General features: G+C 41.8%; 1 protein-coding gene and 1 non-coding gene across 2 annotated transcripts; one reads left to right on the top strand and one right to left on the bottom strand.

Annotated features, from left to right (window-relative positions):
• The first annotated feature begins 6,250 nt into the window (after positions 1 to 6,250).
• On the top strand, positions 6,251 to 6,323 carry trnar-acg (transfer RNA arginine (anticodon ACG)). Its single transcript has one exon. It is a non-coding gene; the product is annotated as a tRNA-Arg (tRNA).
• A 3,065-nt stretch (positions 6,324 to 9,388) lies between these two features.
• On the bottom strand, positions 9,389 to 25,473 carry LOC137601955 (Wilms tumor protein 1-interacting protein-like). The gene is made up of 8 exons (XM_068324461.1): positions 23,878 to 25,473; positions 19,517 to 19,618; positions 15,295 to 15,362; positions 14,047 to 14,109; positions 13,328 to 13,458; positions 12,369 to 12,420; positions 11,298 to 11,366; positions 9,389 to 10,714 (listed from the first exon to the last, which is right to left on the bottom strand). The coding sequence occupies exons 1-8, from the start codon at positions 25,010 to 25,012 to the stop codon at positions 10,580 to 10,582; spliced, it is 1,755 nt and encodes a 584-aa protein (XP_068180562.1). The 5' UTR covers positions 25,013 to 25,473; the 3' UTR covers positions 9,389 to 10,579.
• Between the last annotated feature and the right edge of the window lie 1,077 nt (positions 25,474 to 26,550).

The raw sequence follows: 26,550 nt of genomic DNA on the forward strand, positions 1-26,550 counted from the left end.
ATGTGCAAAATCATTTAAAACCAGAAGGGCCAAACACCTAAAGTCCCTCTTAATTAAATTTAGCCTTAATACAATTACTAATTCTAACAAGAGATGCACACCACCAAAATGGTAAGCACCTGGTTTCTTAACGTGTCAGATGAAATGAAAATAAAATCAGGGATCTATCATCTGTTTATCCAGATGTACTCCAAACTTCAGTGGCTCTACCTTTTCTGTTGATAGTCACAATAATAGATATCTTACATACAGGCTGGCAAACAAAATGTGGGACCTCTAAAATAAGGAGTCTGTTTTTGTCTCTTAAGAATGTTTGTATTTTTTTGTGTGTGTTTGTAATAGGCTCTGGTTCTTCTGCTTTTCAATCAAGTCAATTGTTAGTACCGTATTGCAATAAAGTCACATGCTTTCTCCGTGCGTGTATGTGTTTGTGTATGTGTATGTGTGCGTGCCTGTACGTGTGTTTGAGCTGCAACCAGTTTAGAGACTGAGAACAATCGTACCAAAGGCAAATATTTTATCCGACTACTTCAACCGTTCATGTTACAAGTTACGATCCATGTCTTTTCCTGCTGGCGATTTTGCTTCTTTGGTTCTCCATTTTCTCTTTACGTGTTCTGTGTTTCACAGTTCTGGTTCTGGTTCTTTCCCCGTCTCTCTGTGCTTATCTATTCACTGTTTCATCTTAGTTTGTCAATGTATTTTTCTTGTGTCGATCCCTTTAAGCCTCCTTCCTCTTTTTCGTTTCACTGCCAGCGTTTGATTTCTTCCCCCTGACTCTCAGTGTCTTCTCTAATGGTTTCATTTCATTCTATTGTATTTAAGCCTTGTTTTGTTGTGTCACCAGCCTTTTTTAAATATTCATTTCTAACATCTTTTCATCCCTTTTCACTTGTTTCCTCCTGATTTGACCTTTAATCACTGTTGATTTGTGTACCAAACAATTATTCCTTAGGTTTGTCAAAGCCATATCCATACAAAACAAAAATTAAACTCTTGCCTACCTATGGATAGCCCCATGCCTTTTGACATCCACCATATCCTGCCAGTTATTCCCAGGTTCATTAGCTTGCTGATAACCTCATCCTTTGTGTTGATTAGCCCTCAGCTGGCTAACCTTCTTTCTAATTCAGCTATAGATCCAGCTAGCTCCCAACCTGCCTTTCATTGCCCAGTTTTTACTCCCAAGGTTGGTATCTTCACGCCTGATGAAGAATTATTTTCCTAAGAACTCGGCTTGAGGCAGCCCCTGTGGAGCTACACTGTTGCCCAGCTCATATGTTCTATTATTGCAAACTTGATAGTTTTGTGGCGCTGTACTCGCTGAATTTTAGTGTGTAATCATTCTTTTTCTGCAAACAAGATGCCTTTCTCTACCAGCAACACCTACGTGCATTACCTGAGTGAAAATTAACTTGGGATCTATTTAGTTTAGTTACGTTCCTTGAAAATTGTGTGGCTGATACCAACACCCACGCAGTTGCTTTTCTTTCTCCTCTAATTCATGAAGAGTAAAGCATGACGGCAAAATTAGAGCATATGGCAGAGCAGCTTCTAATAGAAAACAATCAGCTGACGCGACTTCTGTTCTCCTAACTGTCAGTCATCTGGAGATTTTGCAACAAGTCCCCACAGTAGTGATCATGTTGTCCACCTAGCTGGGTTGAGCATGTCCTGCTCATGGGACATGTCCTGACTTGTGAGATGACCTGACTTGTTTTGCATGTTAGGAATTTGTGACCAACATGAATTTAAAGTTCACACAGCAGCCACCCCATAAGGAAGTGTGATTTGGGCTGAGGGACATGATAAAGGAGGTCACTTTGTGTGGGTTGAAGACAAAGGAAGAAATCAATACAGGCAGTCATCAACCTACAAAGACAATTTGTTCTGAGAGGTTGTTCATAAGCTTTACATTTCAATTTATCATAACCGTTCAAGGTCATTTAAATGCCATTACTACTCTAAATATGAAAATACTATTCCTAAGGATTACCAGAAACAAATACAGTGCACCCTCGTGCAATCGCGCATCAACGATTGCGACGCCACCTGATCTTAGATTTTTGGTCGGCAGTCACGTGATACCGTACGCGCATTCTATTGGCTGACGACAACCGGAAGTGCGTTCGTTCCGTCAGTCTCAGACTTTCATGAGACACAAAAGTGCTCTAAACAGTTGATAAGAGTGTGGGAAAAGGTAATACAGATAGAAGGTGGTTTAATATCAGTAGGGGGAGGGTTCATAAACCTTTAAATTACCATAAATAATCAAATAAATAGGTTGTCACTGCATCGCGGAATTTGTTATTCACGTGGCATTCCTAGAACGCATTAACCACGAGTAACAAGGGCACACTGTACTTGTATAAGACCATGACTTTGTTATTCATGGCTTTCTAAAAATATAAAAAACTGATCAATAAAAAGTCCTCTGATTTGTTGTTCATATTGTTGCTGAATGGGTCATAGTGCTTCATCAAATTTATGAATTAAAGCTGCGAAAACTCATAACATTACATCACAGTAAACTTGAATGGTGCCCTTTGCTCGTCCATGAACCGCATTGAAATTAAACGTGAAATGTGCTGATGAACAGTTCAAATCCAATTAAAGCATGGTTGATTTACCGAATATATACAACTGTCCTTTTTGATCAGAGTTAATCTCCTCATACTGAAAATACTGTAGTATATGTACTATGGTAAAATAGTAGCCTTTGGACCTTTTCTCACCTTGGGGCAGGCTGTAGTTGACTCTTGAACGTACCCTTATCTGCATGCACTTAGCCCCACCCCTTTCCTCTAATCTGGAATCTCACTCACCTGGACCTATTTACCATTTACAACCACAGGGTGGCTTTGACATACATCAGAGGTATGTTAAACATGCTGTATTTTAAAAAACAGTTATCTTCCATATTTCCTTGCCCTTGAAATATGAACTATGACTGCCGTCAAAATCTTGATTCCCCCAGGGATCACCAAATGGCGGACCGTGGTCCAGATCCGGACCGCGTGATGGTTCTGTCCAGACCTGTGACCACTCCATGATAAATTCACAAGTAGATTTTCTTGGCGCATTTTTACTTGCAGTTCGCGGCTACAAACGGCGGGCGCTGCTCCTGCAGTTCATACGGTAGTAGCGCCACTCAGTTCAGCCAATCAGATCGTTTGTTTACCTGCTCTGTCAGCGCACCTGGAAGTGAGACAGCTCGCTGCCGCTACCGCTGTGAGTTTACCAGGGGCACAGAGGAAAGGAGACAGAGAGGACAGCATAGCTCCGAACGAAGGGAGGTTAATGAGGAAAACCGTTGGTTAACAATGAGTGGACGAAATTTATGTTTGTTCCACCGTCAGGCAGTCCAAAACCATTTTACCTCATATGGTCTGAACACGTAGCACTAATTAATTAATAACGTGAAGCGCCACTACAAAACAAGCACAGAGCTTTTGCGCAGAATTATCTCCTGAAGTCCGAGCTGAGGGCAAAATGGTGACTTAGTAACAACCAAAATGTTGTTGTATTGCACCTGACTAGTTCCAGGGATTTATAAATTTGGCACAGACAAAATCGATATTTTCTGCCAATTTGTAGCATTTTCTATTCTTTTTTTTAATAGCATTTTAAACAACTTTTGAGTTGGTTTAATTTGATTCCTCATCTCATGACATTTTTGGCTAGCAACACCTAATTCTAACCAATTACAGTTGGCTTTTCATTCCCATGTGGCTTCTGCATTCTGAAAATTGATGTTATGACCCTAATGCCTGTAGAAGTACAAGCTGACATGTTGTTACCTCCTGTATATCTTTAATTTCTAAACATGTAATCAGAAATGACTCTGGCAACTGATCGCAGACTGATGGGTTCAAGCTCTCAAAAATCAAGAAATGGTCACTGATTACAGTATCTCATCTCTGTAGACTGGGTAAACCTGCGTCACAAGTCCTTGAACAATGAAGACACAATTGTGGGACAGCATATTTTTCAAACGCAGTTTGAACAAGAACCAAGGCAGTCAGACACTGCAAGATCCCGCAAAAGGTAGGTCAGGGTAGACTCCCTCGGCCTAATGGCGAAGTCGATTATGAGACATGGCGCACCCAAGTGGACCTTCTGCTCAGTGACACTTCTTTGAATGATTCTCTCAAAGTCAGGAAAATACTGGAGAGCCACTGACATTGGCTATTAGCTCTTTCTTCCAAACCCTAGGTGTTGCATTCTCCAAATCTGTTTTATCCAGCCTACTCAATAAGAGGGTTACAAATTAGTGGCGAGCCAGCCAGCAGCACTACCACCCATAAACTCTAGTTCTTTCAGATATTGACGGGCCATCTCTCTGCTTATCTCTTCTTGAGTGATGTCTCTAACTATTTTAGAATACCAGGTAAGTGTTGGGTCTTCAGGATTAGCATGTTCCCCCAGGGTTGAAGGATTTATCTTTAATATAGCTTGTTCAGAGTCATAAACAATAAAAATCCTACCTTCCGGCTGATGTGGTTCATTGGGAACTCAAATGATTTGGGATATTTTACCATTAGCCAGAAACACGTCATTAATATCGTCATCACTATAACGGCTACCAACTCCCCGTAACATACAGGGTTTTCTGGCTATCAACTTGGAAGCGATTACAAAGATCAAACTCCATGTTAAAAAGATATCATTGTTGACAGTGTGTTGTAGTAGTTGGAGATAACAAAACCACTATGCCAATCTCCTGGCTGGCTCGCCACTAAACTTCTCTAGCGTGTTACTCTGTGCCCAACTTCCCCAGCGTCCCGCTCCATGCGGACGGCTGCAGCTCATAGAAGCTAATGAGCTCTGAGCAGGTGTGAGTGTGATTGGCACAGAGGTGTGTTCAGGGCACATAGGAAAACCCATATTCAACCAAAAAACCCGTTCGAACAGAAATAATAAGAAAATAATACTAACAGTAAAAGTAACGCTGGGTTACATGTTCATTCGTTCGTCCGTCCGTTCATTCATTTGTCCACCAAATCAATCAATCAATCAACTTTTATTTATATAGCACTTAATCATATCTGAAGACATTTCAAAGCGCTTTACAGATAGAAAACCAACAATGCCCTCCAGAGCAAGCATAAGCGACGGTGGCTGGGAAAAACTCCCTCATTGAGGAAGAAACTCTGGGCAGGACCCAGGCTCTGGAGGGCGGTCATCTGCCTTGACCTGTTGGTTGGGAAATAGAAATACATTGGGGAAAGAGATAGGTCAAATAAAAGAGACGGAGAGAGAGAGAGAGAGAGAGAGAGAGATAGTGTGTCCATAGTGCGCTGTCGCTGAATTGGGGGCGCGATTTCCAGGCCTTTGGGTATCCTGTTTTCCATCCGCGTTCTCCACCTGTGGAACAGAGGCACAAAGACAGCGGCAGTATCGTGCAGGCAGAGAGTGTGATTTGACAGTAGTAGTAAAAAATTTATTCGCAATCGTTGCAGATAGAAAGATGAAACAAAAAACACATTACTCGGGCCACAAATGGGATGAAAGTGAGATGATGACCTTGACCTTGAGAGAAGTATGTCAAATTTCAACTTTTGTACACTCAGGACCAGATAAGATAGAAAGTCGAGGGCGAAGGCCAGTGTAAGATGCCTATGCACCTATGCACTAGCTTCGATCTATGGTCTTACTCACACTGGCCTTCACCATATGCAGTAGTCTATGCACTAGTCAGACTACTTTCAGGGTACCCTGATCTACCCTGATAGGTCAGGGTAAGTCGCGGGATGTTGTAGTCTCTGACTGCCTTGGTTCTAGTTTTTATATGATTTTCCTTTTATTTATTTTATTAAATTTCATGTATTGTCTGTACATCAAAGAACCTTCGGTAATTTATCGAATTTTTACTGAGATTCGTCTATTTCTTTTTATGTGGTGAAAATTTTGGTTACGGAGCCAAGCAGACGGCCGACTCCCGTCTAATCGACGCCATTTGGGTTCTGTGCATGATGTCCGTATTTAATAATTTATTTTTACTGTTGCTACTTTTAGTTTGTTTATCATGGTTATTTTAGAAGAATCCTGTAATTTTGATTGCAATCTGTCCGATCATCCGATCATGACGTTAACTTGTGCAACATTTTCTTCCTATCAAAAGATAATATATATTGGAACTAGATACCACCAAATTATTATTATTATCATTAGTAGTAATAGTGGTAGTAGTAGTACAGTAGCACTAATGTAAAGTATATAAACCAAACTAAGCCTGTATAACTCGTGCGGACCAGTGGCGCAATGGATAACGCGTCTGACTACGGATCAGAAGATTCTAGGTTCGACTCCTGGCTGGTTCGTTGATTATTTTTTCTCAAATTCAGTATTCTTTTTGAGCAGTACGTGGTTGTATTGTTAAATATTGTGATATCCCCGGTGTTTCGGCATGTTCATGAGACTTTGGGAGGGGGCGTGTGAGGTGAGAGGGAGGTTGAGCGGGAGTTTGTCAGTCGGTTATTAAAAAGGCTGACCAAAGAAGTGGGGAGTTGTCTTTCTTGTCTACACGCACGACACTGAAGGGTTGTTGGTGTCAGTGTAACAGAGACGGATCGGGAGCCCAATTTGTGAGACTGCGCTGTGCGTTTAAGCACCGTGTCAGACTGCCTGGTGAGTCGCGTCATGTGCTGGCCTATGTGATTGAGAGCCTGGGTGTGGTAGCCTACTTCAGTTGCATCTTTAATCAGAGCGAGCGTCGCTAATGTGCGACTAGGCGGGAGCTCTTGGCGGGAGCTCTTGGCGGTCGTGACGGCGGCCCGGCCTTCCACAATGGAGACTGGGTGGCTAGTCAGGAGAGAGACGAAGACCTGAGGCCGGTGAGACAGTGGGTCCTCAGCGGCGACAGGCCGCCGTGGGAGGGCATGTCAGGTCTGTAAGTAGCCAAGAAAATCCTGTGGAGTAAATTTGTTGGGCTGCGTCTTCCAGCACCCTCCGGGATGTCGAAGACTTCTGCCGGCGGTGTGATGAATGTGCAGCGCACAAGGGGCATCTTGATCAGTCCCACGCCCCTTTACAGCAGCAGGCATCGGGGGCGCCGATGGAGAGGGTTGGGGTGGACATAATGGGTCCATTCCCCGTGACAGACAGTGGGAACAAGTATGTACTCTGTGCAATGGATTATTTCACAAAGTGGCCTGAAGCCTATGCGTTGCCTAACCAAGAGGCGGAAACGGTGGCAGATGCACTGATGGAGGGCATGTTCAGCCTGTTTGGCGCACCTGAGGCCATTCACAGCAATCAAGGCTGAAACTTTGAATCTAAGGTGTTCTCAGCCCCCTCTGAGTAGTTAGGTGTTCAGAAAACACGCACCACGCCATTACATCCGCAAAGCGATGGTCTGGTGGAACGTTTTAACCTGACCATGCAGCAGCAGCTAGCTATCCTCACCGCAGACCACCAGCGTGACTGGGACAGACACATTCCCTTTGCGCTGATGGCTTATTGGTCCGCTGTCCAATATGTTACTTAACAGCAACTTAACGAGAAGAAAAATTCAGCGCAGGCGCCATAAAGCCCAACTATTCTCGTCAAACAAACTGGAACTACACCTCCTTTATTGGATGTCCATTAGTCATTGTCTTTTTTTATTCAAGCTTAACAGTAACAAAAGAAATCACAACCCTAGCCCTTTTCTTGTGATTTTTGTGTCCCGTAAATACCCAGCTGTGGTCAACTCCGGGGCAGTTGTTGAAAAAGGAATCCTCCTTTTTATCCTCTTTGTCAGCTGCCCATCAATAAAACTATACAGACTAGTTGTCCTATACACAGTGGAGCCATTGATGAACAGCCAGCTATTTATATAATGTACAAAAAATCTAAATCTATGACAGATCTCATGGCAAGTTCATGCAACAATTTATCCCACACTTCACTGCCATGCTTTCATTATCATGGAAGTAAGTAAAATTAATTTAACACCAATGTACAACTCCATTAATGTCCATGAAAAAAATGTGGGTGACCCACAAATGTTTGTACTGAAGTTTCAAATCAAGGGCAGAAGACACAGGAAGTGTGTGTGACGTGTTCCATGCGTGTCCTGTCTACACTACACTCTTGATGCTATAGAACAGAACTTTTTGAGGTTCTAAGCGTTGTGAAAAAAGCTTTAAAAAGGATGGGCTGCTTATGATCAAATCTTGATGGTAGTGTTATCCCTGAACATTCTAATTCTAATGGCCCTTATAAAGATAATCATTTACACACTCATCTGTTACCTTGATACTTTTTATAAATTTAGGTATAGGGATTTTTTTTCCAGTCTAGTACACAAAAAAGATGGAGTTTTACCTTAAGAGTCACATCCAGGAGATAGAACTACTGTCAACACAATTTAAAAAAATATTTTAAGTTAGTGTTTACATTACGCACTAATTCTACCAGTACCGTTATTAGATTACACACTATTTTAATTTGTTTTAGTGTTTTTCTGGAACACGAATCTAGGCTACGATTATGGATATAACATGCTTCATGTACAGGCCTTGCAGAGTGCATTATACCGTATTGGCCCGAATATAAGACGGCCCTGATTATAAGATGACCCCCTCTTTTTCAAGACTCAAGTTTGAAAAAAGACTTTTTGAACAAAAAAAATATTTTTTATACAGAAAATAATTACAATACATCTGAAACAAATGATTAACAATACATTCGAGAGAAAAAGCATGTTATTTTGCCTCATTCAAATCATTAAAAAGCTGTCTATCACATCTCGAGCACTTGCAAGCAGCCACTCTTGAGGACCACGGAAGCTTTTCTCTGACTGAGAGCATGTTTTAGGCGATCTTTTTGAGCTCTCCATCTCCGTACATTACACTCTGTGAAACCATATTTCACAGCCGCTTTGCAATTGTTTGAAGACTCTACCTCATTTGTCACCATCATCTTGACGTTTGCATCATAACTTCTCCTCATTTGCCGGTTAACCTGGCCGATCTTCAACCCACCCTTCAATGCAAAAAACACCGTCTTATATTCGGGCCAATACGCTAATATTGATTTCAGTAGTAAGTTATGGATAAGCTATGCAGTCCAGCTTTCAATCTTAATTTACACAAGCTATGATCCTTAAGAGGCTGTGACCAGGTTATATGTACTTGCAGCTGTGTCATGCTGCTGAGTTAAATATCAGTTATCAAATGGCAATGACACACCATCATGTGTATGGTTGCTAAATGTTTAATACTGTGTAATACAGAAACAATGAACTGCATTCTAGCAGTTTGGACAAACCTCACCTTCATTCTCCACCAAACACTGCCAGGGATGTGAGGCTATTGGAGCTCCTGTAATCTCAGGCTATATCAACACCCTGTCACCACATCAACACGTGCACCATCCATCTCTTCCATTCATTGTACCATACTTTGTATTGAAATATTTTATTGACCACAATCATACAATATGTTTACTCTTTGACAAAACTACAGCTGGCTAAGAAATAAGGACCTCAAATGAAAAGCAATTAAGTTAGTTAACTCATGATATAATTAAAATATAAATGGTAGGCAATCAAAACTGTACTTCCCAATGCAAATCATCACATCAGTGTTTAAAAGGATTTGCTCAGGTCAAAATTACACAAAATAAATGAGTACAGGCCTACTATATCTCTTTCAAATATAAAATGTTTGCCAATATAATAAAATACAAACATACAGGCCAAACATTAATCTCTTCATAGGTACACAGAAAACTCTGAAATGTGGCTGTGGTCTTTCAATCCAAAATGGCTGTTTGAGAAGTGATACCTGTCCTCTGAAGCATTTTTACTTCAATTATAAAAGAAAAATGTCAAAAAAGAGTCATGAAACGGTGAGCCCTAAATACACAAAGGCATGACATCTTTCAGGATAATGGTAATGCAAAATGTCAATGGAATGGTTTTTATGATTTTTTGAGTACCAGAATTTGCATATGGAAAAGACAGATTGCTCCGGTGACCACTAGTACCCGCTGGTTTAAATGGGAAAGGACGGGATAACTTTTAGGATGTTATTATCAAAGTCATGTCCAAAAACAATTTATACTGTTTTAAACATTGGCCTATGCAAATACACATTAACTTGTTATTGCATGTAGTAAACAAAATGGGGCAAAACAGGCATCCAGCATTCTGCAAAACACAGCCTTGTATGATAATCTTTAAAGATTATTTATGGATCACTTTTGATCTGTAATCTGAGAAAAGAAGTGTGAATGTGACATTTACTACCAGATAGTTTTGACAGTCAATGCCACTGATATTCACATTTAAAATAAATCATATGGCAACACTTTTGACAAGCTAATTATGTAGCCAGTATAACTCATGTCTCACTGTATTCAACATTGTGCTTTTGTTATATTACAATACTTCATTATCGGATCAAACCTATTTAGGCACAAAGCAAACTTCATTAGCATTGCTGTGAAAATACACATCAAACCACAGAATGATTTTTCACAGTAATCAATCCTCTACAACAAGAATTGTATACAGCCACTCCTGCTGTCAATCACTTTGATGCAGTTTCCCCGCTAGTCCACCAGGTGTCTCCGTCTACCTTTGGTGGTGCTAGTAGGAGGAGGCTTTGATGGAAGAGGAGCAGCTCAGCTCAATGTTCTTAATGTGGCAGGAGTGACAGAGGAGGTGGCTGTTCAGAGGGTAGCAGCGGTGGCCCTCCTCGTCGTTCAGCTCCATTTTACATTCCTGGAAAACACAAAAAAGGACCAAAGACATGGTACACCAGCTTGGACAGAACAGTAGAAAATAATTAGTCTGGTGTTATATTGAATAGGTAAAGTTTGGATGGTAGCCGTATCATGTGTAGAAATGCTGGATTTAGAACAGGTACATTTTTATATTTGCAACAACATGAAAGCTTTTCATTAAAAGAAATCTAAAATAAATGCAACCTAAGGAAAACAATGAAAAAAACTAATATGGTCAATATAGGATTCCTTCATTTGCATTATAGCTTCCAGTATTCAGATTGAAATGCATTCACGAAGAATTTTAAAGTCATGATTCTGATATTTGAAGTTTCTGGACCTTTAAAAATAAGAAACACTAGCAATTAAACACTAAAACAGGCAGAATCGTCTCACAGCTTATGTTTTCATTACAGGAATGAAGAATGTATAATTACTGCCATGACTGGAATTAAGATTGGCAATCTACACATAATTTCACTTCAAAAGAGATTCAGATAATCTCTGGCTCATAGCCGGTGAAATGTATGATTTCAAAGAAAAAGGCAGAGTTTGAAGACACAAGACATGTTTAAACTAACCTCACAGTGATAGCATTCCACATGATAGTCTTTGTCCATGGACACAACTCGAATAGTTTCATCTGAACCCTGCAAAAGAAGTTCACAACACAGCTGATGTCAATTTTATCAAGAAGCTCTCCAGAATCTGTTTGTTCTGTGGTTCAAAACATTGATGTAAACATAGAGCATTTCAAGATCATTGCAACAAATCTTTGGAGAACAAAGGTTTTTCAATTATTCTATTCTATCATATTAATAAGTTTAACACTATTTAATTTTCTGATAGCTGCAAGTAAGCAGACTGTCGTGAATCATTTACAAAGCTGTACCAAAAACCACGCTGTTTGTGTTCTTTGTTCTCATTGTTCATCGCAATTTTTGTTTCAGTTGTACTTCTCTGGTTACAGTATCAGTCTGAGAGGGAACTCCCCCGAACATCTATACAGCAGCTTAAATAAATGCACCAGACAAAGCCTCGTCCCCAAACACACACACACACGCACACATACACATTCTTAGCTTTTGCCAACATGTCCTGTGCCTCTGTGTGTGTGTGTGTGTGTGTGTGTGTGTGTGTGTGTGTGTGTGTGTGTGTGTGTGTGTGTGTGTGTGTGTGTGTGTGTGTGTGTGTGTGCGTGTGAAACACAGCTGTCTTTATATCAGTTTCTCTCTGATATTAACCAGGACCAAACAAAACTACAATAACAACATTAACAGAATATCTGTAAGAACTGTCTAAAGAACATAATGAGTATAATGAGTGTTCATTGTTGTAACTTGTTGTTACTTTTTGGTTCTTTGCTATTTTTTTTTTCTTTTTGACAGAAACATTTGAACAGCATCTGCCGCCATGACTGTACAAATGGGTAAAAAGGCCACTTGACTGACCCTTAAAACAATCTCAACTTATTTCATTGACATCTCGTAAAAAATAAAAAATAAATACATTCTCATATCAAAATATTTTGATGTGAGAATCGTATTTTATTTCTATTTAGATTTTTTTTTTGATAGTAACAATCTGAACAGGCCTTATTTAGTCATATTTCGAAACATCCCAATCACAAATGAAAGTGAGGGTTAGCTTACCTCTGAGGGCAGGATGGGCTGGTTACATGCTGCACATTTAGGAGCCAGGACCCTGAGAGGCATCCAAAAACAGGTTGGTAATTGTGGTACTTAAATAAAAATAAATATATTGATGTCAAGTCAGTTCATTGTAACCTGACTGCAATATAAAGTGATATTTGATGTCCCCATCCTGGCCTTTAGTCCTTTGAGCCTCCCCACTCTCCCCCCTGACCACAGAGATGCCCGGTTTAAGGATGTGCTGGTGTTCCATTAACCCATGTGATGCTGCAATTCCTAAGAGGAGTTTAATATGAAACTAGGAGGGAAATGAATTCATCATGTCCACACACGTGGCAGACACATGAAAGTCTGAGAATAAAAAACCTCAGGATCTCTCGGTGTGGACGAACAAACTTTAGCTATAAGTCAAACAAACAGCGTCTACATGATGACTCTTCAGATTGTATCAGCCTCAGGACCGTGTCCAGTATGTCACTGCAGGTCTGCTTGTTTGCTGTCTACATGCAGGGAGAGGAAAGGTGGCATCTGCTCAGGTACTACAGATTCTAATCTTAACTTTTCCTGCACTTTGTGTATTTCCTGAAACACCTTGATTGTCCTCTCTGTTGCAAAGACCTGCTTTCTGTCCTCTTGGAACATGTTCCAGTAGGGGTTGGAGGCGCTGGCCTCCCTTCACCTCTCACTGGACGGTGAAGTTTTCTCCCTTCCCCCTCCTTTCCTTTCATCCCAAACTTCACTTCTCATGTGTCTGCTACACGTGGCAGAAAGACACTGAATCAACTCTTCACCACCAGGTCCTGCAGTAACACGGGAACGTTTAGAGTTTGTGTTGCCACATAACTTGGAACACAACACCTGGACATTTTACCGCTGTCATGCTCCACTGATTTAGCTGAGAAAAATTAAGGTCTTGTACTCAAGTTTTTTTGAAATACTACACAGCAGGTGTTTCTGACCTGTGATAGTCTTTGAGACAGTAGATTTTATTTTCAGTGTCCACAGTGAAGGGCACTCCGTCAAGGCTTTCGTTACAGATGACACAACGGAAACAGCCAGGGTGGTATGACTTCCCGAGGGCCTGCAGGATCTATTCAGAGAGAAATGAGAGATGAATATGAGGACATCACTTCTTTATTCCATGGTGCTGCAGCTCTTTCACATGACCCACCTATGTGTGACCATTAAAAATGACATAACTATTGTTCCTAGTGATATTTTCACCTTTAGATTAGATAAATGTTTAAGGATCCTCATGAATTCATTTAACCAACAGAAGATAAGAACAAAACCATGCAGCTTGGAGATCATATACAGTCAGTAATCACACCTTTCAAATAAAATACAATAAAGATCGAGACATATCCCCCATATCTGACTGCTGGAGAAGAACACATGTCAAAAAAAATCCTTCCTATGCTGTAACACTTGTAAGCCATGATCCCATACTTTATTTATGTGTCTGTTTTGTTTTTACTCATGAGACCATGTGTGTGTGTGTTTGCGTGTGTGTGTGTGTGTGTGTGTGTTAGAGAGATGCACACGAGGAGCCAATGAGTCTTTATCCAGATGTGTCTGCAGAAAGCTCATTAAGGGCGCAGCAACTCTCAGTTTTCTGCTGAGATCACACCCACACAGCCACAATTCGCTCAGGCAGAGACAAGAAACAGACACTCACCATGTCCATAATCAAATGTCCACATGCGTTGCACTTGTCTGCAGACTGCTGGAAACCGGAGTACTTCAACAGAGAGAGAGAAAAAACCCCACAGTGATCTCATTGAAACTTAGTTATTTAAAGATTGAGCACTAAAGAACTGCACAAGGTCTCCAAGACACAATCTAAAGCAGCGTTTACACTTCCACATATGCTGTAATTTAAAGTTAAGTGCTTTATTTAAACTCTTGACAGACACTCTTTGCAATGTGAGAGCAGCGTCTCTGCAGCCCAACTTAAAACTATCACAGCAAACACACTCTAAAAGTCAGTGTGTGTAAGACTGGCCTTTAATTCAAACAGTGAATCATTTAACTCGGCCTTATTATGCGCTGTTAAGCATTGGCAGTGACAGTGATGAGGGCACACAACTAGCCTGAAAGGAAGGTGGACATAATTATTAGCGTATAAAAGCAGCTTAGATTGAACTAATGTAGTTCCCTTAGAACCACTTTAGTCCAAATAAACTTCATTTCTCGTTTCTGTTCTGTTACAATGGACAGTTAGGCTCTGTTCTGGGACCTCGCTGCCCTTCCACGAGCCTGTACGGACAGCGTGGAGGGAACTCCACCTTGAGCTTTCATCTGCCCGCAATTTATTGGAAATTTTGATTCCAATTAAACATCTAACAGATTCTGGTGGAAAGTGGTGAGGTTTTATACAAACAGAGCTCCTGGGGTAAACAGGCACCAGCTGCTGACAGCGTGAAAAGAGTTGGTAAAATACACGCCACAAGAAAATAAGTGGGTATGAAAATGCAGCCTGTGTAACGGCTAAAAAGCACAGAAATTACAATACATTTAAATTGTGATTAATTGACATCCTTTCTGATTTTTTTATGATATTTTAGCACAAGTACACAGAATTTGTACACTGCTGTGAATGGTATGACCCCATCCCCACCTTCTAAACCACAGCAAAAGCAGCCTCTCCAGTTACTGACCCCCTCCCACTCTCACCGAAAGGGGATTCAGTTGCATCAGATGCTAAAACCTAGGCCACAAGGTCAAACAAGCCAAGCCAAACAGTATTTTTGCATTTAATTTGAAGGCTGACAGGTTATATAGACCATAAGGTAAATGTAAGGGGGTAAGGAACGCTTGACGGGAGAGCTAGAAACCAAATACAAAGAGAAAAGTAAACCTGATGCGAGTACAAAGGTTACTCATTTGAGCTTTACTACATATTGATTGCGTATTGGCTGCTCACCAGAAAGTCCTCCTCACAGAAAACCTTCCCCCCGACATAGTAGAATGCCTTCCCTCTCAGCCTTCGACCTGCCGGAGTAGACAGACAGAAGAAAAAGATTTTTTATCATCTCACTGGAGACAAACACAGCAGGACACACACCTGGGCCCAGAAAACATGACTATAACAAATGACTATTAGAAGACATTTTATTAGTCACATCAAGCTGAAATGCTTTCGTCTTGAATCTTGTAAAGCCACGATCCCAGTCCCAGAATACTGTGGAAGCACCAATGCATAAAGCCTGTTGTGACTAATGACATTCATTTGATGCTAACAGGGCCCTCATGAAATATTCATTATATGCCGCTGAATCCAAGGCAGATGACTCAAACACCAGATATATGTTGTGTTGGGGTCTGTATGTAATATTGTTGGGGATGTGGAGAAGGTCCAGGAAGGACCGTATCTGATTCAAACAAAGGAAAAGCTGATTAAATCTTAAAGGTGTCGATTTCTCGTCCTGCTCTCTTAGATTTTATGGAAAGTATCGAAACAACCTGCGTCTCTTCTTTTATGTCGCTTTGTTCGAATTGCTGTGTGTGCTTCCTGTCTAAACCCTTAAGTCTGATACTTAAGGGTTTAGTGATTTGAATCAAGCTAACACACACATGCACGCATGCACACACACACACACACACACACACACACACACACACACACACACACACACACACACACACACACACACACACACACACACACACACACACACACACACACACATACAATATTCCTGACCAGCCCCACAGGAAAGGAGGACATTCCCCACATTTTCTGAGTGGGAAGGTGAGGGAGGGGCAATGGGTTGGTGGTGGAGGGGGGGGGGGTCCTTAGCGAACAGGAGCCTTCTTTATCTCCCATCTCACACCATGTTTACCTGATGACTTGTTTCTCACTGTTGGCCATTTACTCCGTGAGAACAGCTTCTTTTTTTTTTTAATTCAGAGAAGAAACAGAGGAAAAAAAGCTGAATGCAGACATTTTAAAATAAGAGTTTTCTTGAAACTGACAGAATGTTTCACTCATCTAGAAATCATTAAAAAAGTATATTTTGGTAGAGCCCTATGCGGGCTGGGTCAAAATATACTATCTGAGACAAATACTTGTGTCTTTAAAACATCTCTGACAGCTTTACACCTTGGAGGAATATTAATGTTTCATCCATAAATTGTTTATCATTTAATTTTCAACGAGATTTATTACTATTTAAATGTAATATGACAGAGGTCATTGTCATATTCCAAGCTGGAACAGAGGTCTAGTAGGAGATATAAAGAAGTCACTGAACAGGTTGACTTCCTCCTCTGGGCTAAAGCTCTCACTGCTGTCTTCAAGTCTGAAGACTATTTGAATTACAAGAAGCATCCAGAAAGAACAAAGGGAAAAACAAACTGAAACCTCATGATGTTATGAGAAGGACACATGAATTATCTGCAACAGTTAGTCACCAGTACATTGTCTGACTTCAATGAAATAATAATAGCAGCAACCAAGATCTAACCATGTCTCACATAAAAGCTACTTTAAATAGAGACCAGTCCTTTTTTCTAAGGGGTGAAGGTGTGGACCCAGCCTTGGGTAATTACTGACAGACGTTCTTGGAACTGTGCCACTAAAAGAAGAAGGGAAGAATGAAGAGGATGAACGTGAGATATGGGCAATTCCTCAGCTTCACAATCCCGTTGGTTTTTTTCCCCCCAGTGAGACAGAGAGGGAAGGCTCTGAGCTTTGTGGGAAGATAAGAGCTTAATTAAAGTCAGGAGTCTGGGCTAACTGCTTGAAAAGCGCCAGAAAGAACTGTCGCTATTGGTCTTATGTAAAAATGTAAAACACCTGAGGGACTGAACACAACACAAAGCCATTTTTCTAATTAAAACGTTCTCTTCATTCCCACATGCTATCCCATTCAGAAAATACGGAATTCACAATGACCAGGAATGACGTCTGAATTGAGCCTCAACCGTGCTCATTCTGGCAAGTACATTACTCAAAGTGACCAACTGCTGCAAAAGAGACCTCTCTCTTCCACCTATTTCACTTTGAAGTACTATTTACTATGAACCTTCAGTCCTGCTAAAGATATCTACGCTTACCCGACACAGAAAAATTCATTTGCAAGAAGCTTTCCTGGCAGCGTGAATGCATTTCTCTGACTGTGAAAAGCACCTGCAGCCTTTGGTTTTAACACTCAAGCCACCAGATGTGAACACACCAGTGGCCCCTTGCATTCCCTGCCACCAGGCTGGGATAAGGAAGCTGGATTCAGAGGAGTCTATGTGCAGCTGCAGCTCTCTAAGTATCGTAAAATGAACGCAAAAATGCATTTGATGTGGGGCGGCATGTATGTTTGTGAGGTTATTTTTATCTGGAGGCATATTTTCATGAATATTATTTGAAAAAACAAGGTATTCTCTCGTAAAGAAAATCTTCACTGTTGTAAACTAGTAAGAACAACGATGTAAACCAGGATTGTGCATTAACCGGCTGATTTGTGAACTTAATCCTTGGGGAAGCTCTCCTGCAGCGCTGTCGCAGACGGGCATCCTGTCTCAGCCACCAGGAATGTCCTCCGGATTCATCCGTCACCTTGGGGGGAATCTTGTGGAATGAGGGCATGTGGAGGTTAGTGGTCACATGACTGATTACGTAACTCAATAAGCGTCAGTTGTCTTGACGAACAGATTCTGGATGAAGATGAGAAGGGAAGCCTGTTATAACGGTGGGGCGTGTGAGAGGGTCTTGTCCTGTTTGCTGTGTGGCTTCAGCATGAATACTCGTCTGTGTATCAGTGTGCTGCTGCCTGCAGTGGGTGGCCAGCTCCCTCTGAATAATCTCCCTGTTAACAACTATATTTTCAGCTCTTCACCACAGCGGACATAACAGCACCCAATGTCCTCCTGAAGCCCCCCCCCCCAGAGGGCCCCTGTGCCTGCATTCCTCCCCAGCTGGGATGCTTTTCCCTAGGGGGGCACTCATGGCGAGCGCCATCCTTCTGCTCTCACATGGAACGAAGTATGAAAGGCATGTGGAGCGATAACTCCTCTCTCCCTCTACATTAGACAGCAGTTTCACTCTGAGCAATGAGCGTCCTCCTTTCATCTCTCTCTCTCTCTCACACACACACACACACACACACACACACTCACAGACTCATATAAACACATGCAAACCGAGGGTGAAAACACATGGATGTTAATAGTGCATTTGTAGGCATATCCAGAAAGGTCAAAGGTACTGTAGAATATTGGGAGTAAGTGGAGGTCATCATGGTGCCACAAATACCTCACATACCTTCCATCTGTTACTTGGACAGCTTTTAATTTGTTGGAGTAAAGAGTTTGAGAAGTGAACCACTTCACCTTCAATTGGTACAAACGTAATGGAACTAAAAAAAAAATTATTGGAAAATGATGTGAAATTTATTTAAAACTCTTCTGCCATTAAAAGTTCAAAAAGGAATCTTCTTCATGTAATTAAAACCAAAAGAGCATGGGGATTTTTTACAATAATCTTTTTATACACCCATTAACTATCCAATAAAAAGTGTGAAACAACATTGTTTAAACACAAGCTTATGTTGACACAAACAATTGATAGAAAATGCCTTTTGTTAACAACAACGAACAGTAGAACAAATGCTGCTCCTCAGGCGAGTACTCTTAGCGTGTTAGCAAAATATGAGCTGTGACACACCGGCAAGGGATCTATCTGCACCAAGCAGCACTTTGTAAAGGGTTAATTAAAAAAAACCAGAATGCCTTCTGCATCAATACAGAATGTTGAATCAGTCCTGCCGAAGAAACCCTGTGAAAATGAGCCTTTTGTTTTTGTCAATCATGATTTGTACTTTCAAAAAGACAATTTGATTTTCAGTGTCATGATATGACACAAGACTTGGATGCACATTGCGTGTTAATCTACATACGCTGAGTTACTTTATTGGCTCACGGATGAACAAGAGCAGAAAAAGTCCTGCAGGGCTTGTCTCTGTGCGGACTGGAGGCCGGACTGGTTTACCCTGAAAGCAAACACCGGCAATCCCAAAATAACCGTGTGCCAGTGAGCGACGGAAGAAGAAGGTAGCACTTCCAGAGAAAGAGAACAGGGTCTCTGACAGTCCATTATCCAGGAGGTGAGAAGACGGGGAAAGTGTCTGAACAGTGTGTGTGAGTGTACTCACTGCAGGCACTGCAGGTGAAGCAGCTATCATGGTAGAGGCTACCCATAGCCTGGCACGCCTGGTTGGCTCCATACACCGCCTTGTTGCACTTAACGCAGAGCCCTGGAACACAGAAAGTAAGAAAAGTCAATGATTAGTTGCAACACATACAAACACACACAAATGTGTCACACATTAAATCAGACTTGTACTAGTGAGGCGTAAACTAGTACCCTGTTACGTCATTCTATCGACAAAAAAGGCATTAAAGAGTTGTTATATTTGTTGTCATTAAGATCCTGATTACACCAGACAAAACCAAAAAGAACTTCAAAACATTCAGAAGGCTGATTATCAGGCCGTATCAGTGAGATATATCTTTGCTTCTTTGACTTGGCTCTTAGTCTGTTAATAAAGTCACTATGTTCCTACCAGAACAACACAAACAGTCCTCAGATTAGAGTCATCCACCCACTCACCCAAGTCAACTCGATTATATGCAGAAAAAAATAACTCAGAATGAAATGAATAAAAGCAGGAGGTTCATCTCCTTCAGTAGGTGAAGAAAATCAGGATTTAATAAATCTGATCACAGGAGAGCGCGTCTAGCAATATGAATGATCCTACCCGAGTTAGGGCGACTCATGAAGAGCACAGGGTTTCTGTGTGTCCCGATTTAACAAAGGAAGGATCACAACCTTCCTGACACGTACAATAAATAATTATCTTTCATCACACCGGTTCAGTACTGATCTCCCTCTGTCCCTGAGTCTAACCAATGATCCCAAAATGACCCTAATGGACAGTCAGCAAAGAGAATTTATTAAAATAGCACCATCGAATATTAACAAAAAGGAGTAGGAATAAAGAATTGCATTGTTAAACCATATAAACATGATCTCAGGCTGTAATGTGTGCATGTGGTTAAATGACTGCATGTTTTAAGAACCTAAAAGTGAGAGCTCTGGCTCAGCAACGTGTTCCCAGTCCAGGCCTCCTGCTCCTCCTCAGACGGCGACAAAGCAGCTTCTGTTTCTACCAAATCCAACAGGCATTATGCGGCTGCCTCTTCCAAAGACACGATAATTTAATAACCTTCTTCAAATGTTTCTCTACACAGCCTTTCAGGACAATATGAAACTGAGTTATATATAAGTCAGCTAAATCCTTTTCTAATGCCACAACAAAGGACAAAACCACGAGGAGCCCCAACAGCTGGAAAGAAGATTTAGTGATAACAGGGTAACAGGGATATTATTAGAAAGAGGAATATTACTTTTACATAAGCTTGTTTGTTTACATGAAAATAAAAAGTAGTAATAGCCTCATGACTATGAGAGAAGGCTTTTGAATTTTTTTCTTTCTTTAGATGAGTACAAAACATTCATGTCAGAGAACAAACAGCATGTGATAAATCCCCAGGAATGCTGCATTCACACATTTTTTTCAGGACTTCTTCAAGATCTGACATTGGGCCAAGACCATTTTCCCTCTAACCTTTTATAGCTGTGAATTATATTCCCATTGAGAATACAAATGGACTCTACATCTCTCTAAACTCTTCCTGTTCCCTATTCGGGACCAAAAATGTTTTTTTTTATTTTCGTAGTAACCTCCTCACCAGTTGGGCCACTACAAATCTGCTTTTGGCCGTATTCCCATGTTCCAAAATACTGTTATTATTCAGGGGAGTGACTGCTTTGGGTGGGGGGGAGGGGAAGAAAAACATGCAGCCAATGCCCCCACCCAACCACGCACCCCCCAATTGCAACTAGTTTTAGATTCAAGATTCAAAATCAGAAATGCAAAACACTGATTTCAAAAAGTATTAAATGTGTCAGCTTCTGAAAAGAGTTGGGTCTCCAGTAGCAGCGGCTCCTTTGGGGTTTTCTGTCTGAGGTAACCCAACAGAATCTCCATATCAGATCGACTCCAAGTTTATTCATCACTGACTTTTGGTGAATTATTTCAATAGTTTATCCGTTACTTTTGGCAGCGGCCTGGATGACCGACAATCTTCACAAACACATTCACCACACGCTACAAATTTCACGTCTTTACAAGCAAGCATATCCACATCACATTGTCTTTCACAGAAATGTACTAAATACTGAGTCACCAGTGTTTTCCAACTTTTACCACTTTTACCAAAGACGCCACACCCAGAAGAAATATATTGGATCACTGGGTCTGATACCACAGGCCACGTATTTATAGACAAACAGACACAAAGATGTGCATGAGAGGACTTGAACATCACCCTCACACGTGTGTGAAATCAGCCTCCACAAAAGGCAGTCAGCAAGGACACAAAGAATTCCTGGAGAGAGTTGAGACACACGTTTCCACTCAACAGTCAGATGGGATAAATTAATCCTCCATCTTAAAACAACTTTAAGTGTTCAAATGAACTGAATGTGTGTGAAACTCAGATGAAGAAAAGGGAGCATTGGGATGTCCCCCACCCCCAGCTCCTCTTGGATGAACTTGACTATAAATCTCACCTCCTACCAGGCTCCTCTGGTCAAGGACAAAGCAGAGCCCGCTAACTAGTCTGCGGTCAACTCATCCATTCAGTTGTACAACACCAACCTCTGAAGTTGTCTGGGACTCCCCTCAAGACCTAATTTCTAAAATTCCACGCTCTCTTCCTCCAGACATTCCTAAGAGTTTCCCTGATGCAGCCATTTTGGCAACAGACTCATTTTCCCAGAGGCTCCAGCTGCAGTTGTGCCAATGAGCAACCAGTGAATGGTTATGAGCTGATGGGTCCCAGCCCTACAACACGAGATCTTTTCACACTATGATTCTATTAAGACTTTAGAAAGTACATTATATTTAATTCCATTGAAGAAACTTCAGCGTGTGTAACAATAAACACAGATGAGCTGTCGGATACATGTGTTTGAACCAAGACGGTTTTCGGTAATAACACTTCAGTCTTTTCTGAGGACAATTAGCCTACACAAGTTTTTTTCTGGCAGGAAAGCATGAGTCAGAGGATGAGCCATGGCCTAGTGGGAACCCAGGACCCAAGTGTGGGCTACATGTGGGAACGAGAGAGAGAAAAAGACATATACGGTATTACTTTAAAGCCCACATAGCAAAATCTAAAAGGTTAGATGTTCACTGTCAAGAGTTTACAATGAAATTGTGGAATTATTTGAGCAACTTGAGTTTAAAATGATTATTCTTAAAAACGATGAGGCGCTGTCAGAAAAAAAGCCGGTTTTGAGTAGATATATACATTTTTACTTTTTGGAGAGTTGTGTTAATTTTATTAGTCCTTTACAAGTGTGTTTGTATTGTGGATCAATACTAACACTTGTTGAAGTAAACTTATATCGAATTAATGCTATATATTTTTCTATTTACACTTCTGCTGACTGCGTCCTCCCACACACCTTCTACATTCACATCGCTGCTATTTCTGAGTTGTGACTGTGACGTCCACCAGAGCTAACATGACAGGGGACTCCAGGGGGACGAGGACGGGTGCGAGTTTTAATCAAGACATTCCAGCAAAAAATTCCTCAAAGAAGCAAGAGCTGGTTGTATCTGCATGTGTGTGTTTGTGTATGTATGTATGTATGTATGTGTGGGTTTGTGTATGAAGGGGGGTCCTCTGTGGTTTTTGTCTCATGCTCTCTTTATCTCACTGTCTAGCAGGAAATCCAATTTTTATGAATAGCATTGGCTACAAATCATCTTACCGGCGTACAGGAGCTAAACTACCAAAGCATTTCAAGTTGTAGTCGATGCCGCTGTAGCTTCTACGACACCCTCAGACAGAGAGGGCAAGTGGATGGAGTATCTTCATGGTTACAATCTAAATCCTCCTCATAACAAAAATCTACACAGTGGGCCTTTAATGGAGCCAAGCAAATGAGTTCAGTTATCAATGCTGCTTCAGTAGAAATCCATTTAATCTCTGGGAGGAGATAAGCGCTCCAGATTCTTGGCCCCCAACTTTTTATCTCCTAAGTGGTTTCTGCCAGCTGCAAGGAGGGCATGAATCATAAAATATAAAAACACAAAAAACAATTTAGAAAAGTATTCTGTCTGCATTCCACAGATGAAAAAGAGAGAGGCATCACACAAACCGTCAAAGAAATGAGACTATTGGTTGGGATTATGACTAATCTACAGGTAAAGACACACAATGGAAACATGTGAATGATGATAAAGTGTGTGTGTGTGTGTGTGTGTGTGTGTGTGTGTGTGTGTGTGTGTGTGTGTGTGTGTGTGTGTGTGTGTGTGTGTGTGTGTGTGTGTGTGTTTGCATATGGAGGGTGAATCTTCTCTATGGTTCAGTGGATTGTACAACAGTGGCCTAGCTGACATCAGGCCGTGTTGATGCTGGGTAATCTAAACTGTCTTACCAAAATAGTCGGCCTTTGGTTGTGCGTCCATCTCTTTTTCCAGACGCTTAGTGAGGGCTTCTAATTTTATTTCGGCTGCTGAAGGCCCCTGCTCCTGGGGTTGTGTGAGGAGAGACTGGCAGAGTAGTTGGACAGATTGAGACGAGCTTGGGACTTCAGCTTCCGCCCGTCCACAGCCAGACATCTGGCTTTGACCTGGAGTCTTGCTGCTGGTTTGGGGAACACTGGCGGGGATAGAGGCAGCGGGTGTAGCCTGCGCCTTGGGCTGAGGTGTTTCAGAGGATGCAGGTAGAAGCGAGGAAGCAGGACCATTGTGGTTGGTAGAGGGCCTGTAACTTGGAGCAGGTGGTGCGTAATATGATGGAGACTTAGCCGAGGGCTGCTGGATGTAGTCCTGTTTTGTGGAACCAGAGGTGTCTCTGACCCAGCCGGGGGCTGCTGGCCCAGCAGTAGGCGGTGGACTCCTGTTTACAGAGTGGGTGGCAGGCTGGTTCTGCTGAGCTGGAACATTGGGGGTTGCAGACTGTCGCTGGGGCTGCTGAGATGCTCCGATGAGCCCAGATAGAGATGGGGGAAGCTGACTCTCACCGGATGGAGCCCAAGGCTGGACGGCTGGCTGACAGGGCTGTGTGGGCGCACTGGGAGACGCGTCTCCTGAGTTGGGGGGAGTATATTGTGGGTATGCATGTGGCTCATTATGATCGTATCCGTATCCATGAGCCCTTTCAGTTGAAACTTCCGACTGGAAGCCTGTGTGGAGCTTCTGGCCGTCAAACTGCGCGGACTGACTCCCAGACGCAGCGCCCGGCGTCGGGCCGGAGAGGATCGGAGGCTTCGCCGCCGATTCTCCCGGCTGTCTGTGGCTATTGATGGGGGGTCTGTCTTTGGTGTAATGAATGCTGTTGTAGCCCCCATTCATTTTAATAGCTTGGTTATTTTTTGCCATTTCCTCTTGGTGTTTCTGAATGTGTATTTTCGTCATCTTAGAGGCAAAAACTTTCCTCGTCTCCTCAAAGTCGGGATTATTTCCTGCATCCCTCCTGGTTCGAAATAAACCATCTCTGGATGCTTCATACATGTTCAGATCCTCGATAAACTTACTCGCCTCCAGTCCTAAATCCTCGTATTTATCCATCGTGCGTTAATAAAGTAAAAGTTACTAAATCATAAGTCAAGAATCACTGAGTGAATTAAAGTCCGGCAGCTCGACGGTGGAAACTTTTCCTGTTATTCAAAACTTTCCGGTGCTTGATACCTTTCCGATCAGGCTTTGAAACACCTCGTCCTCCTCGGGGTAACCGCCGCCAGTCCAGCTCAGCTCTGCCCCGGAACAAGCCGCCGTCTGTCTGCTTATAAATGTGAGCAGATCCCAGATCCGATAGCCTGGACGACCCCGCAAACTACCCCCCCACCTCCTCCCGCACTACGGCCCCGGCGGGGAACTCATTCAAAACTTTATCCTCCGCAAGAGAAACAAAAAAATAAAGTAAGAGGTGAAAATAAAACGAGCGCTTATTAAACTATTAAAATAAGAAGTAAAAGCGGTGCTTGGTGATGAGGGTGGCTCCGTTAGCGGCAGCAGACCGTGGAATCGCCCTCGGAGCGCTCAGCGGCTGCCGGCCGGCCGTCGGAGGTGAAGCGGTGTCTTAAAGGGACAGTGTTCAGAGTGAGATACGAGCGCAGGCTGAGCGCGTCAATCAAGCGCTAACGACACACTCCATGAGCAACTGCGGCTCATATTAAAATAGCCGAACTGCAGGCAGATAATCATCAGCTCAACACCGTCCCTTACTTCCTGTGCCATTTCTGGAGAAAGAGCGGCTCAGCTTCTCCTGAGTCAGCCCCGTCATTTCCTTAAGCTCCAGGAATTTAAGGACTGAAGTGTTCCATCCTGGGACCGAGATTTCGTTCTCTCATTTTACTAAACATAAGCATTTTAACTATGGGCTGTCATTTCATGCTAGACCAGACTATTTATAGCTGGTCTGACTTCCAATAATTTTAATGCATCATTATAAAACAGAGTTGGACATAAAATAAAGAAGAGGGCATTTTTGTGTTTATAGAAAAACATTCATGCCTCACATCTATCTTAAATTAAATATAATTTTCTCTAAAGACACATGGAGGGGAGGGTTTTATCAATCAATCAATCAATCAATCAATCAATCAATCAATCAATCAATCAATGATTTAAATAATAAAAGGAATTCCCTATACCCATTTTGAACATACACGAACAATAGATGATCCAAGTAAAACAATCCAGATATTAAACCAGAGTAGAATAAAAGGATCTGCATAGTAATAAAACAGCCAGGACTGTATGAAATAAATGGACAAATAAGTAAATAGGACACAAAAATAAAGGTTGGACTATGATAATGGGAATTGAGTGCAACATCAACATTCCCAGCAGCCCTCAGGAAGGATGTGTCACAGACATGGGCCACAGTAATAAAAGGAAGCCTTTCTGTGGCTTCTTTTTTCTTTTCTTTTCTTTTTAATTTGGGAAAAAAATTTAAAGTCCACTGTCAGAAAACTGGAGGGCTCATAGGATAGAGTCAAAGTATATTCATAAATATGTGGAACCAATATGTAGAGCTTGATTTGCCAAATAAAAGATCTAAAAGTCAGTTCCAAATAGCAAATGCTGTGACTGTGTGATCCGTG

Source organism: Antennarius striatus, chromosome 9, assembly GCF_040054535.1.
Source record: "Antennarius striatus isolate MH-2024 chromosome 9, ASM4005453v1, whole genome shotgun sequence".
NCBI lineage: Eukaryota > Metazoa > Chordata > Actinopteri > Lophiiformes > Antennariidae > Antennarius > Antennarius striatus.